Below are 13,788 nucleotides of genomic sequence, written 5' to 3'. Positions count from 1 at the left end.
CTGCCGGCGTGCGGCAGTGCCTGGGTCACCCCTGCCCAAGACGGGACCTGGCCCATATGCACAGCGCTGCTCTCCTGAAGCTCTAGGAAACCATGCCAACATGGATATGTCCTCAGTGAGGACAGCCAGAAGATGCTCTGCACATACATCTTGGAGGGCTAGAAAAGAGTGGTTGTTCCTGACCCAGCACGGTGCTTTCCCATTTCTCCTGAGTGAACCAGCCCCAGAAGAGGTCCAGACTTGATGGTGGTGGCCCTTCCACAGGGGAGTGAAACGATCCACAGGCAGAGGGTCCTCTCCCTGCAGAGATGGGAGGAGGAGGTCTCGCCAGCGGATTCGGTTCACCGAGAGCTGAGCACCGCCGGTGCCTCACCAAAGCTCTGGTCTGAAATCAGCAGGCACCTGGCGGCCACCACTTGCCCCTCTGCTGCAAGGTGAACGCAGCCAGTGTGAGCTGGGCCGAGTCAGCACCACGCGTGGCAAGGAGGCTGGCTGAGCTCTGCAGAGAGGAACGGGTGGAAAAAAAATGGGGTTCTCAAGGTCGAGTAGACAGTTGGGATGGCAACGATGCATCACCAGCAGTTACCACGTAAGGACAGCATTTTGCTGATTGATTCCTTTAGAGGAGACGTTCCTAAGCCTTTTAATGTTTTTCCGTTGTAGTTTAGCAAGCAGATTGATACAGAAGATATGTATAGCTTGAATCTAGCTTATCTGGAGTGCCCTGAGACGTCCTACGTTATGAGGAAAGAAACCCTTGTGGGGTTCGTTTGCTAAATAAAGCTCATGTGATGCAATCAGGACATCCACCCTGCCCGGCACATGGGGCCACCCATGGCGTGGAGGATTCAGGCACCCTGACACCAGCACATACAAAACCATGGGCAACGGAAAAAGCAAAGTGCAAACAACGACACCTTCAAACTTTGTTCCATTTGTGTTCTGGGGGCCCCCAGGCCCTCATTAATAAATAACAAAATATACAAATTAAGAAACGAGACAATAAAGATGCAGAGGAACATAAATAGGGGAAAGAGGGAAAGGCCCTTTGCTCCGCAAAGCCGGGGCGGGCCTCCCCGCTACAGCTTGAAGATGCCGAAGTAGGTGCTGCCGGGGCTGTAGTTCACTAGCGTTGAGTCTGTCACGTTAACAAAGACCATGTCGCCCTCCCGCAGTTCGAACACGCCGCCCTCCCGGATGGACTGGAAGTCGCAGACAGCCCTCGACGTGCTGTGCGTGTCCAGGCCCTTCAGCAGGAGCCGGTCGTCTTCCATGGGGAGGTACAAATAAATATAGAGGGTGAACGGTGCCGAAGCCTTCGCGTTGGTGCAGAAGCTGACTTGTGAGTAGATGTAGTAGAGCCCTGCTTTTTCCACCTTCAGTTTCCCGTCCTGGTAGGAGATCAGGCTGTTCATGGGCGCGTATCCCGTTGTCCTCCACTCTAAAACTGCGGAGGGAAAACATCGCCGGTGAGCCGGGAGAAGCAGAAAACCAGCCCGGCAGGGACCGCTCGCCCCACGCTCAGCATCGCAGCCTCCGTCCCCCTGCCCGAGGCCAGGACCGCTTTAACCCGGCGTTTCTGGCTGCTGGCCTGGCGCACGCCGCTGCCCTGGCTGAGGGAGCAGGGGAGCGCTGGGGTTTCTTCACTGGAAATGCTCAGGGCRGAGGACCGCAAGCAGTCGCCACCGGGGGCCGAACGCCCCAGACCTGCCCCCCGGGCTGCCCTGCCCATGGCTTTCGGTGGCGCGGCCTCTGAGCCCTCCCAAAACACCYGCCGGTCCCTGTATTCCCATGCACCCATCCCAGGGCACGCGGTTGTTTCCARGCCGGGTGCCGCACTTCCTCTGCAGTCCCTCCTCCACTCGGCCCCCGCCAGCTCCTGGAGAAGGTGAGACTTCACGGAGGAAGCACGAAAACAAGCATCCCACGGTTTCGGTGCGGCGCCGCCACGGTCCCTGGCAGCGTGCAGCCCGCGAGGGGTTTTGCATGGCAAAGGCGGCCGCCGGGAGCACCGCCTACGCGAAGCCGGTGCCCCGTGTGCGTCCCGACCTCCTGCCGTAGCTCCGGGGCGCTAGCTGTGCCATCAGAGCCACTCATGAACCGCAACGCCCGCTGGAGGCACTACGGATCGGTCAGGTACAGAAGCCAAAAACCGTGGCCCTGGGGCTGAGCTTGGCCAAGACCTTGAAGGATTTTGCACCTCCGCCTGCCCCGGTCCGGAGAGACCCGTCCAAGAGCAGCAAGGGCGAGGAAAGCCACGGCGAAGCCCGTGCCGACAGGACGCAGGGCTGAGCCCCATTCCCTGCCCTGGGGCCGCTAACGCAGCCGCGTCCCACCGTGACGTTTCCTCCGGCCCCGGCCGCCGAGCCTYGCGCTCCAGGCAGCCTTTTGGTCTCTGCTTTATAACCTCAACAAATGCTTAAGCAGGGAGTTTTAAAATGCAGCGAGTTTCTCGCTTTGATCTTATCTAAGACTAAGCTTTCCACAGGTAGACTGAGCTCTGGGTGAATTGCTGCGTCAGAGATGGAAAGAGCAGTTGCGAATTACTGGCAGTTACTCCAGAACTAAATCGAACGTGCTCAGATTGAGAAATCCTTAGCAGATTGAGCGCCTGGCCCTGCAAACTCTCACTCTCTTTGGCAATCCTGGCTCTYGCGGGCTGGTGGAGGCTGCACCGGSGGACGGATCCACCAGCGCAAGCTCGGCTGCGCAGCGAGTTGCACGCGTGCAAAGGCGGGCAAGACCTGCACGCTTTTCGCAAACCTACCCAGACCACAAGTGCAACTTGCCAGAATCAGCTTGGAGCTATCTCTGCGGGCACCGCGATGGCTGTGAACTCGCCAGGAGCCCGTATCGCTACCAGAACCATTGCAGGCCAGAGGGTCAGAGCAGGGAGGGCCCAGAGGACCAGCCGCGCTCTGTGTTTTCCTCCTAGGAAGTATTTTTCCCTGACAAATTAGCCTGGACTCTTTCAGCCCTGAACCTGGCCTGTCCCAGCTGACAGCAAGAGTCTTCCACCACTCTGCACCTGCACAATTTTTCTGGTTAAAATGTTGTCCAAAACCAGCCGTGAGACAGCTGGCCCTCCCGGCTCGTGCACCGGCCGCGCGGGGGACGGTCCAGGYGAGGGCTGTCCGAAGGCCCCCAGAGCCCTCCGGCAGCAGCCGCGCTGGCGTGATGCGGCCGGGCGAGCAAAGGTGGTTTGTTCTGAATCCAAGAGAAAAACGAGAGCTTGGCTCCCTTAACTCCAAACAGAAGCGTTTTTCACCGTACCGACGGGCCTGGCCGCAGCGCCGAGTGGGCGCATCGTACCTGAGATGGCCTTGCTGCTCTTGGCCCCCGCCAGGTGGGCTGCGATCGGCTGCCTCCTCTCCGCTGCAAGGGGAAAAGGCCGCTGTTAGTCGTGCCGTGCCGTCCCCCAGCCTTGCTGCTTCCCTATGCGCCAAATCCAGCTCAGACAGTCTCCAAGCCCCCCCCAAGCGAGGCAGGATCTGGCTCTGCTCAGCCCCARCACCCAATCCGCCCRGGAGCGGGATTCCCGGGCGGAGGAGAGCGTGCAGCATCRTCCCCGCCGCGGGAGCAGCCGCGCYGGCCCCGYGCCTCACCTGCCACCGCCGTCTCGTTCTTGCCCTTCGAGTGGGAGTGCTCATGGCCTGCAACGGGAAAAGGCCGGGGATTTAGTCTTGGATTCGTTTTCGCCGGCTTTGGGCAGAGCGGCACCGGGAGCAGCCAGCCCCCGGAGCGCCGTGCCCAGCGCCCAGCTCTGCCGGCCCCGCGCCCTGCCCATCCGCGAGCGCCGCGGGAAGCTCACCTTTCTGCATCTCGAACTTGGGGCGCTCCTTGCTCGCTCCCCCGTCCTGCAACGGCAGCAAAAGAAAGCAAAAAAATTGTTATTATTTTTTTAAGATTTAAGATATACAGATCAAGAGGTTTCAAAGCCTCTGCGCAAAGGATGCTCTGGCCCCCGCAGCCCTGCCGGCGGGTGGCAGCGGGTACCTGAGCCCTCYGAGCCCCTCCGGCAGCTCCCGCAGCACCGCACGCGGCGCGGCCTGGCCTGCCGAGCCCCCAGCAGCGCCCTTGAAGGGCTTCTGCTCTTCGGTTTTACGCGACTCAAACGCTGTGACGGGGAAAGGTTCTTTGAAAACCCACGAAGAGGAACCCCCTTTTCAGGCCATTTAAACGCCACGCCGGGGAGCGACGCCGCGAGGCCGCACGTGCTCCCCGGCGAGCTGCGCCCGGCCCTGCCGCGCAGCCCGGCGCCGTTCGGGACGGCCGCGATGGGCCCGTCCCAAAATCTGCCGCTGCCGGCCGGGTGCCGCTGCCAACCCGGCACCAACGGCTCCGCCGGGGCTTAGCGCCAGGCGCTGTTAGCATGCACGGACGTCACGCGTCCTCGCGCCCGCCCGGCAGAGGCTCCGAGCAGGGCGCCGGATGGCAGAATAGCGACGTTTCCCAGCCGGGACCGGGGCAGAGCCGGGGTCTGCCGGCAGCTGCCTGCGCTGCCCGCTCTCCCCGGGAGCTGCTGCCCCGGGCTGCAGCGCTGTCCATCCGGGTGCACGGCCCCTGGACGGGCACTGCCCGTGCACGCTCTTGCCGAGAGCGTTTTGAGGAGAAAAACRAAAAAAGGACACCCGTGGTGTTAAATAAAGCTTTGGGCGGCGGGGGGGGAGTGTGCCAGGAGYCCCCCTCCACCGCCAGCAGGGTCTTCAGCCCTCCAAGAGCCTCTACCTTGCACTGGAGATCCTGGAAGCCTCTTAAAATCTTATCACAGTCCAACAAGGTCGATTTCTGACCTTCTGCCGTCTGACATTTCTGTACTTTCCGCAGGAAGACGTAATCTTCGTTTAAGCTCAACGCCTCTTCCATCTGCCAGCGAGGGAAAGGAGAGCGGGTAGGTAAGCGGGGTGTTACGGGGGAGGGCGCAGAGCCGGGGTCGCAGCCGGGCTGTATTCCCTCCAGCGGCAAAAAGCAGCCGGCAGAGCTCAGCGCCAGCTCGCCAGCGCCAGCGCCAGGCGCGCCGGGGGCGCGAGCGGCACCGCGGGAGCTGCGCCCCCAGGGCCAGTCCCGGCGTGGCACAGCGCGCAAGAGGATCCCTCCGGATCCCGGCCAGACCCGTTTTCTATCACCTCCTTCATCAAATTTTCCCCTCGACCGTCTCCAAAGGGCAGGTGGAAAAAGTTTGCCCGGCAGTTTTTACGGACGGGGGCACTGGGGAGCCCTCATGGCTGTCCTGGCCAGACCTGCGCTGCTTTTTGGTAGTGAGTTTATTGACAGCAAAAAGTTTCTAAGAGGCCAAACTGACCAAGGACTTGGGGCTGAACCCTGCCAAGAGTTTCAAATTAAAAAAAAACAAAAAAGGATTAGAAAAAAAATCAGAATGCTGAAAAAAGAATTGAAATTTTTTTAAAAAGGTCTGATTTTTGAAATGACACTCGTGTTTTTTAAAAAAACCTAACATTTATCTGAGCAATAAGAAGCAATGCAGGGGGATGCGAGGACCCAGAGCCCCGGGCTGGCCGAGAGCTGGACCCGGGCAGCGCTGGGCACCGAGGGCCGGGTCTGGCAGCCCTCCATGCTCCGAAATCCTCCTGCTGCCCGGGGCTCCACTYCTCGTCTCCCGCCGCTCCGAAGGGCAGCTGTCGCGGCACGGCACAGCCCCGTTTGGCTCCTCTGCTCCCCGCCGTCACCCCGACGCTGCAGCCCTCCGCGCCCCCTTCYGCCCCCTCCGCTTGCCTTTAAGCAGCTCCGGCTCAGGTTTGCTGCCCACCCTTGAAGCTCAGCAGTCACCCACTTGAATTTCAATGTGTGAATTGAGACGCCCCATTTAAAAAACAGTACTAAAGACCTTTTATCTTTGTAGCCGGTAGGGAGAAATCATTCTGGGCTTTATACACATTTAGTTTCTTTAAGTGGTAGCCTTTTCTTTTTTTTGGAGGAAAATAGTTTTTGGTAAACACTTAAAAGCGTCGCATGGTGCAGTGGGAGTCATGGCAACCTTTAAAACAGCTTTTCAGTTTTAAATTTTTTGGTAATTATTCTCCCAGGTGTGAAACAAGATCACTGATAAAGTGTCTCTTTAAAAAAGACGAAGCATCAAGATCTGCTCTTTTCTTCCTGGAGCATAAAGACAACATCTGAAGTGAGTTGTCTGTAACACTATTACGTGAAAACATTAAAAGAAGTCACTTCTGGACCCCTTTCCCCTTAGTGTCACAGAACTGCCAAGTTCTATAGGACCAGAAAAACCACCATGTAGTTCCCCAAAAGCCTAAAATAAATAACCACACGTGTGTTTAAGCCATGCTCTCCTTGCCTTGCGTCTGGCCAGATCAACTGCTCGGTTTGCTATTAATGGCTCTTCGTTATTGATCCATTCCCGTTTTGTTAAGGGAGGGAACAAATCTCTCGTCATCAGCGCACAGCTTACTTAGCAGCAAGTTACAGCAGGAACAAGACCACGGCTGCAGTAAGTGCCAGTCCTGTGTCAGTCCAGGGCCAGCATCGCCTTGCACCATTTTCATCTTTCTGCTTAGCAGCTCTCTCCGCGCTGAAGGCAAATCAGGTTAGCAATCCAGCAGCCCCAGCTCTACTGCGGCACTTACCTTGTCCATCTTCATGTGAAGATATAAACAGAACAGTACAGTCCCAATCGTCTGTGCTACAATAAATACTGTGAGGAAGCACATGAACATTTTCATGGTGCTGGGCGAGGTGCTGCTCATGGGTCTGGGCGCTGTGGGGCTGTAGGGTTCATTCATCCTCCGGGCAGGCTGCTGGGGCTCCCTCTTCAAATGTGCTGCTTGCAAGTAGCATGAGAACTGTTGTGTGAGCGCTTGCTACTCAAGGGATACAGGTTGCAGCAACCTACACTTCCTGGAAAAAACCCTTCGTAGTGGGTACGTTTGTTCACGACCGTCTCCCACAACAAAAAAAGGTTGCTTAGACTTTCTTCTCTTGTGCACTTCCATGCTTTTTCCTACCGTCCTACCAGAAGCAGTTAGAGATTCTTATTCCATATATTCATATTTGCCTTCGAAACACTCCAGACTGTACCCCAGTGTTTTTTTTTCCTATTGTGGATGAATGTTTCACGGCTGACTGTCTTCAAAGAAATGAAGACCGTGACTCTACGGGCAGAGCTGCTGAAGCACAGTGTGGGCTGCCAGGGCTTAGGAAGTATGCGGAAAGCTGGTCGTTTCTCAAGAGGGGAGGAAAGTCTTTTTGCTCTCTAGTTCCTTCACTGAGGAGGAAGAGTCTGCAACTAAGCTGCCTGGCTAAGGCAGGTGGGCTGTGCTGGCTTCTGGCCTTGCCTCATGCTCTACATGGGTGAAGGGCACAGGAGGTTTCTGCCTGGTTAGATGGGATGCTCCTGGAGCAAGGGCCATCTCTACGGACCCTGGGAGCCCAGCGTGGGCCCAGCCTCCATGCTCCTCGACAAACAGCAGGACTTTGGGTCTCGAGGCTGCCTCCTGGCCCTCTGTTTGGMGATACAAATTTTCAGCAGCTTTCCCAGTACCCCAGTGAGGTGCTCCTGCATGCAAGAGCACATATATGCTCAGACCATGTCCTTGCTTATACATGTATAACTCTATCTATTTATACGGGCATGGAAAGGGCTCTTGGGGCTGCTGGGCACTCCTGCCAGCTGCTGATCTCCTCAGTAACCTCCATGCAACTTTGGGCAACCTCAGCCCTGTGTCCCATGGTGACACTGAGCCTCTGCTTCTCCAGCCAGCACCAGGCAGGTAACATCCTGCCACCGCGTGCCTTGTCTGCCCAGATGCAGAGCTCCTCAGGGCATCTGACACTTGTCTGGCCATGCAGCACTCATGCAATAATTTTGGGTACCTGCAGAGAGGTCCTCACTGCTTGCAACAAGGGGCAGATCTCCCATCCTCCAGGCTACTGGAAAGAGAACAAATCTGGGCATCTGCTGCGGAGCAGAGGATGAGGGCTGCACGGCTGCAGCGTGAGGCCGGCTGCCTGCAAGGGGGGCCGGGGCTCTGTGTTAAAGGCAGTGATCAAATCGTCATGTAAAGTTGTTTTGAAAGTGATATGCTAAAGGCAATGCTCTTATCAGATGTGCATAAAGCAAATAAAGGGTCGGATCCTGCTAGAAGTAGCAGGGCACTGAGCAGGGTGCTGCTTGCTGGCAGCCCGGGGAGTGGAGGGGACTCAGCACTTTGTCAGGCTGCTTGGCRCCTTGCAGGATTGAATCTAGCATCTGCTGCTGCTGCCTACCCACTCGCTCGCATCCTGTCCTGTGTGGTTAGGGCGCTGTTAGCTGCAGATGCAGATAGCAAAGCACAAACAGCTCTGCAACCAAGCCAGCATTTGACCCTGGCAGGTCACCATGTTCCTAAATATAGCACCCAAGCCATAAGCATGTGACAGTGCCGGGGCTTCACTGGCAGCAATTCGGTGGCTGGGCAGCGGTCGGCCCCAGGCCGAGACCTTGCCTGGCGCCCCAGGGCCATGCACCCCTCGCCGTCCCTGGGGCCATCGCCTCCCCAGCACCGGGGGCAGCTTTGGAGCAGGGCTGACAGCGCCGGGGCCAGGGAGAATACAGCTGCGCTCCCCAGCGTTGCATTGGCTTTCTAGAGGACGGCGTGGCCACCGAGGGCCCTGCCAGCGACAGCCCGCAGCCCACACGTCTCCCTATCCCAGGGCTGCCTGGTTCTGCCAGATCTCTAGGACAGGACTGGATTCACAGCCGTGCAGGAGCATCGTCCCAGACGGTGCTGCAGACACCCCGTGCTGGGTGGCAAAAGGGGCTCCCTTTGGTTTCAGCGGGGCTTTGGACCTGGTCCTTGGCCAGAGCTCACAGACCCGCCGTGCAAGGGATGAGCCAACGAGCCACCTGAGGGCAGTGCCAAGCCAGTGGCTTTGTTCCCTTTTACCCTGCAGCTGGCATCATCTTTGGGAACACCAAGCCTGGCCACCTCACGCGGATCTGAGCTGAAACCTGGTGCCAAGCCACTGCCCCTCCCATGGGGAGTTTGCCACCTTCATGGGCAAAAAGCCAGTTCGTGGTGGCCACCTCCGAAGCCAGCGCACACGGCAAAGGCTGATGTGCAGGGCCTGGGGCCCCACCACAGATCACCATCATCTCCTGGTCTCCAAGCCATAGTGGACTGGTTGAGCCCTTCTGGCTTAACCAGATGGCAATCATCAACATTTTCCAAGGTTCTTCAGCATTTCCTCCAAATTTAACAGTCATATTTAGGGAAAAATCTTTAAACGAGAAACAAAATGACATGTGAAGTCATCACTTTGTACCTTCCCCGAATCCTGAGTATCAAGGTAGTCTTGAAATGTGTGAAACCGCAGCAATGAGTCGTGTAGAGAACTGCAAGTGAGATTTTGCACAAATATTCCTAAGCCCTGGCTGTCACCTGCAGATGAAACTTGTTTCAAGCAGCTTCTGGATAGCTACCCGTCTCCGTTTCACTGAAATGAGAAGAACCTGCAAGTAACACCGGAAACCCCTAGCATATCACTATCTGGATAGCACGCACCTTGCCGGGGAGGCCGGAGCTGGGGGCTCCCGCTCGGAGGGGCCGGCGAATTCGATGGGGAAAGGCTCCGATTTTGGATACCAGATGCAAAACTTCGCAGGAGGGCTGGCAAGCTTGTTCTGAAAATGAGGAAATCGAGACTTGCTAGTCACTAGCGCCCTGACGAAGAGAAATGGGTGGAAAATATGACACGGGGGATCCTGGCAGAGCCACGTCAGTGCGCCTCTCCGGGAGGACCGGCTGACAGCTCCTCTTYGGGAAACTGTTGCTTCATATTGGCAATCCAGCCCACCGCCACCCCGCACCTTGGCTCTCGTGGCTGTCACAGACCTGGCAAGCTGGCGTAGGAGCAACCCCTTGGGTGTCCGCTCCGGCGGTTTCATCCATGCCGGGCACAGCAGGAGTGGAGCCGACAGTGTCACATCGCCAAAGAGGTGCTGGCTGCAGGGGAAGGCAGGAGCCTTCGGTCCGTCCTGTCACCTTGGCTGTCCGATGCTGGAGAGCCTGGGAGGACAGAGCAGGGTTTGCTGCGTTGTTGGACCTTGGGGGTATCGCGTGGCCCTGGGGATGTGCTCTGATACCTGTCTCAYTGTTTCACGTGGGGGATGGTGGGAATGGGGAGAGACACCCTGTGTCCTCAAGGTCTTTAATAAGGCCAAAACCTGTGTTAGCCTATGCCAGGTCCAGGCAGCACTGTGATTGCTCCTCCTTGGCCGCTTGGCTGCTGTAGACACCAGAGGGAGCATAGCAGAGGGGACACATCCTTGGGGAAAGAGGGGCATGGTCCAGAGAGATGCCAGGGAATGGAAAGTGGACCTGATGCTGGAGCAAAGAGCCTGCCTGCATGACGTTTCCCAGGGAAGGTGAAGTCTGCTCAGCATGAGCCCACCACTGAGAAAGCAGCAGGGTTACAGCTATGTTCAGAGGGTTCAGTCCTCTAAACATAGCTGTACCAGCCGCTTGTGAACCGAAAGTGGCATGGTTCCTACAGCCAGATAACCGCCGGGTGAGACGATGGGAAAATGTGATCCATCGCTTGCATTCCTATTGACCTAGTTGCGGTATTTCCGCTGATCAGCAAATTGTCTCCACTGCACTCGGCACTCAGAGTTTTGTTTACCAAGAAAATATCCGGTTGCCTGCTCCAGTGATCTGTCAAACGCCGGTAGCATTTCTGAATGCAGTAAGGTGAAAGCTGATGAAAAGAGAGTGATTTTTCTGGGTACTCTCTGCGGTTTTGTAACTGGCTATTTAAAATGTGCTTATCCCACATATTCTTTACAATTAATAAAAGTTGGGTATTGAGAACAATACATTCAGAAAGAAGATTTTATTCTGAGTCACAAAAGGCATTTGCCTACAATGCCGTGGGAGGGATTCAGAAGGGAACCTATGAGATCTAAATTAGTCCCATCAACACAGGGCTATGGTCAGAAAGGAAATTTGAGCTTTTCCATGTTTGTTTTGTAATTTCTTTAGTTTTTTTTCCCTCTCCTGTATCCCCGGAGATCTAATGTCTCCAGGATTAACCTTGTCAATAGACAGAAGGAGAGAACAGATATAGCCAGAAACCCACAGCAAACATCACCAGCATCCGGAGAAAGGTTATATTGCAGTTTCTGTTCATTTTTTAGCTTGGTATTAATTAGAGAAAGCTTTCAGATTCTAGAGTGGCAAGAAACAGCCTCAAGAATAGGAGAAAGTGTTACTACTTGGGATGATCACACCTCTTTTTGGAAGAAAAGCCCAGGGAATAGTGGTAGCAGCCACTATCGTAGTGGCTGCAGCCCACTCACTCTTTTTACAAATGGTCCCTTACCCATGGAAACACCTGCGTGGAGGTTACCAAAAGTCTCGGTCTCCAGCAGACATGAAGCAAGCCCTCCCATGCCAGGGCTTGGGCTCGCCAGCTGCAAACCCTGCTGCTGGGAGCGCCTGCGGGCAGCAGAGCTGGGCCGTGGTCCCGGCACTCCCGGCATGCCGTGCCTGGTGGCTCCACGCCATCCCCCAGCTCCGAGGTGGCCCCTGCTATTTTGGCCGGACCTGGGGGGGTGAACAGGCAGGTCGGGCTGGGGAGCGGAGAGAGACATCTCCCCCTTCCCCGCCACCCCACGGAGCAGCAAACAGCGATACGAGAAGGGTGATGGAGATGGCGCCGGGATGCTGCTGCCCCTCTGGGGCTGTCCATGGTTGTTCTTCCTCCAGGGCTGCTGCCCACCCTGTCTCCTTCCCTCCATCCTTCCTCATGCCCCAGCCCTGCCACACCACCCACGGATGCCCCCGAGCCAGCCCTTCCCAGCGGGATCCAGCCGGATGAAGAGTGGAGAAACAGGCCCCTAGGGATGCCTCGGGGGGCCCCAAAGGGCGCCGGGCTCTTGCGCCACATCTGGGCCGCACATCTGGACTGCGCCGCCAGCTTGGCCGCGCCGCGGGAGAGCTCTTCGCCTCTCGCTGCTCACGCTGAACCTTACCGAACCTGCGAAACCACAAATCGCACTAGAAACTTCTCGCTGCGCCGGCTGCGCCTACCGCTCCCGGCTTCCTAAAAATAGCTCCCGGCGCGGGGAGCCCCGCGGCRCGGCCAAACAAGCCCCTGCCGCGTGAGTCAGAGCGGAAGAGAGCGGGAGGCAGGAGCGCCGCGCGCGCCCGCCAGCCGGCCGCGGAGGCACCGGCGAGGCTCTGCCCTTTCATGTCGCCAAAGGAGCGGCGAAGAGCAGAAGGCGCGGGAGGCCGCGGGGCCGGCGGCCGCCTCCTACGGCGCACCGCGCCGCGGTGGGTGGGGAGGGTCCCGGCAGCGCCGGTGCGTCGCCTCTTCCTCCCCCTCCCGCCCCGGCGCTACGGGACCGAAACGCAGGCATGACTCTGCCCTCGGCATCCGCGTGGGACTCGCAAACAAAACAAGAGCCTCCGGAGGGGCGACATGCCCGCGGCTGCCCCGGGGGCGCCCGGAGGCCGGCACGGCGTGGACCGGAGCYGTCTCCCCGCGGCCGGGCCGCCTGCCCCTCGCCTCCTGGCCGCGTGGGTGAGGAACGCCAGCAGGTCCTGTTTTTCCCTAAGGAGGGTGTCGCAGCCGCTGGGTGAGGTTCAGGGACGATGCTCGGTGCAGCGCCGGGCGGGATGGGACCCCCAGGATGGGGGCAGAACCTCCTGCAGGAGGCGGGCGAGACGCCACGCAGTGAAGCTGCATTTCGCCGGGCGCCCCGCGCCTCCCACCCGGCTGCCTCCGCCGCCTGCTCCGCAGCCCCGTCGTTTTGCCGGGTGCGGGCCTGAAAGCAGGGAGGTGGCGTGCCTGCAGCCCGGCCGGCCCCTCCGCTGGAAATGCTCCCGCCTCGCATGTGAGACCGCTCTGCCCGACTGTCGCTGGGAGCCGTTTGCAGGATTTGGCCCTTAGGCTTTGGCAGACGACTCCTTTTCTCCAGCAAAGCCTTGGGTCAGCAGACGCTGGAGCCGCCGCAGAGCTGAAGGGGGGGGAGAGCCTTTGCCCCCAGGGCGACAGTGACGGAAGAAGGCAGTGAGGTGCCTGCGCACACGAAAGCAAGAACTATTTTCCCCAGTCTGATGTCTATGAAACAAATCCCTGGCTGGCAGAGGAGGGTCTTTAAATGCCCTTTGCAATTTCAGAGCTTTGCTCAGCTTAAAACCAGAAGCCAGCAAAGAATTAGCTCGGCCTTTCCCCTCTCCCCTGTCCCCCCGGCCCCTGGGCATGGAGGCGAGTCCCTTGCACGAGTTCACAACCAGGGCTGCATGCCTGGAACATGGATTCGAAACTATCAATCAAGAGCTGGAGACTCTACCATGGTTAAACTGGCAGCCACAGATTTAATCTTCAGCCTTTCTCGCCTGCATTAAGTGATCCTCTAGTACCGCACTCCCCCTCTGCAAGCAATATTCATGCAAATCACTCTTCTCTCATCTTTTTCAATAACTTACACACACCGAGCTCCGTAAGGCTCTCGTCACAGGGCTYTTTTCACCAGTACTAGAGTCACCTCTGCGGTTCTCACTGCCCCATTCGAGCTTCCAGTCCTTTCTCCCCTCCCACCCCGTGGCCTCTCCCTCGTTGCCCTGTGAAAGCCCTGGGAGGGTGCGCTCAGCCCAGCCGTGCTGCTCACGCCGTCAGTGGCTTCGGCCAAGCGGGGATCGATGCTGCACTGCCCGGCAAGGCGAGCGCAATTGCCAGGCTGCTTCTGGAGTCGGGGCTGGTTTTCAGCCTGTGCTACCTGGTTTGTACCACCGCACAAGATGGAAAGTAAAGGCACCTTGCGGCATA

The 13,788-nt window shown here is 57.8% G+C and overlaps 1 protein-coding gene across 1 annotated transcript; it reads right to left on the bottom strand.

Annotated features, from left to right (window-relative positions):
• Positions 1 to 477: 477 nt before the first annotated feature.
• Positions 478 to 10,788, bottom strand: CD40LG (CD40 ligand). Its single transcript, XM_026082732.1, has 6 exons — positions 6,603 to 10,788; positions 4,729 to 4,866; positions 3,812 to 3,857; positions 3,606 to 3,653; positions 3,313 to 3,375; positions 478 to 1,447 (listed from the first exon to the last, which is right to left on the bottom strand). The coding sequence occupies exons 1-6, from the start codon at positions 6,756 to 6,758 to the stop codon at positions 1,080 to 1,082; spliced, it is 819 nt and encodes a 272-aa protein (XP_025938517.1). The 5' UTR covers positions 6,759 to 10,788; the 3' UTR covers positions 478 to 1,079.
• Between the last annotated feature and the right edge of the window lie 3,000 nt (positions 10,789 to 13,788).

The sequence above is a fragment of the Apteryx rowi genome, unplaced genomic scaffold (genome assembly GCF_003343035.1).
Source record: "Apteryx rowi isolate R43461 unplaced genomic scaffold, aptRow1 scaffold_59, whole genome shotgun sequence".
Classification (NCBI taxonomy): Eukaryota; Metazoa; Chordata; class Aves; order Apterygiformes; family Apterygidae; genus Apteryx; species Apteryx rowi.
Note: the sequence above shows the minus strand (reverse complement) of the source record. Positions and strands in the feature narration are given on the sequence as shown.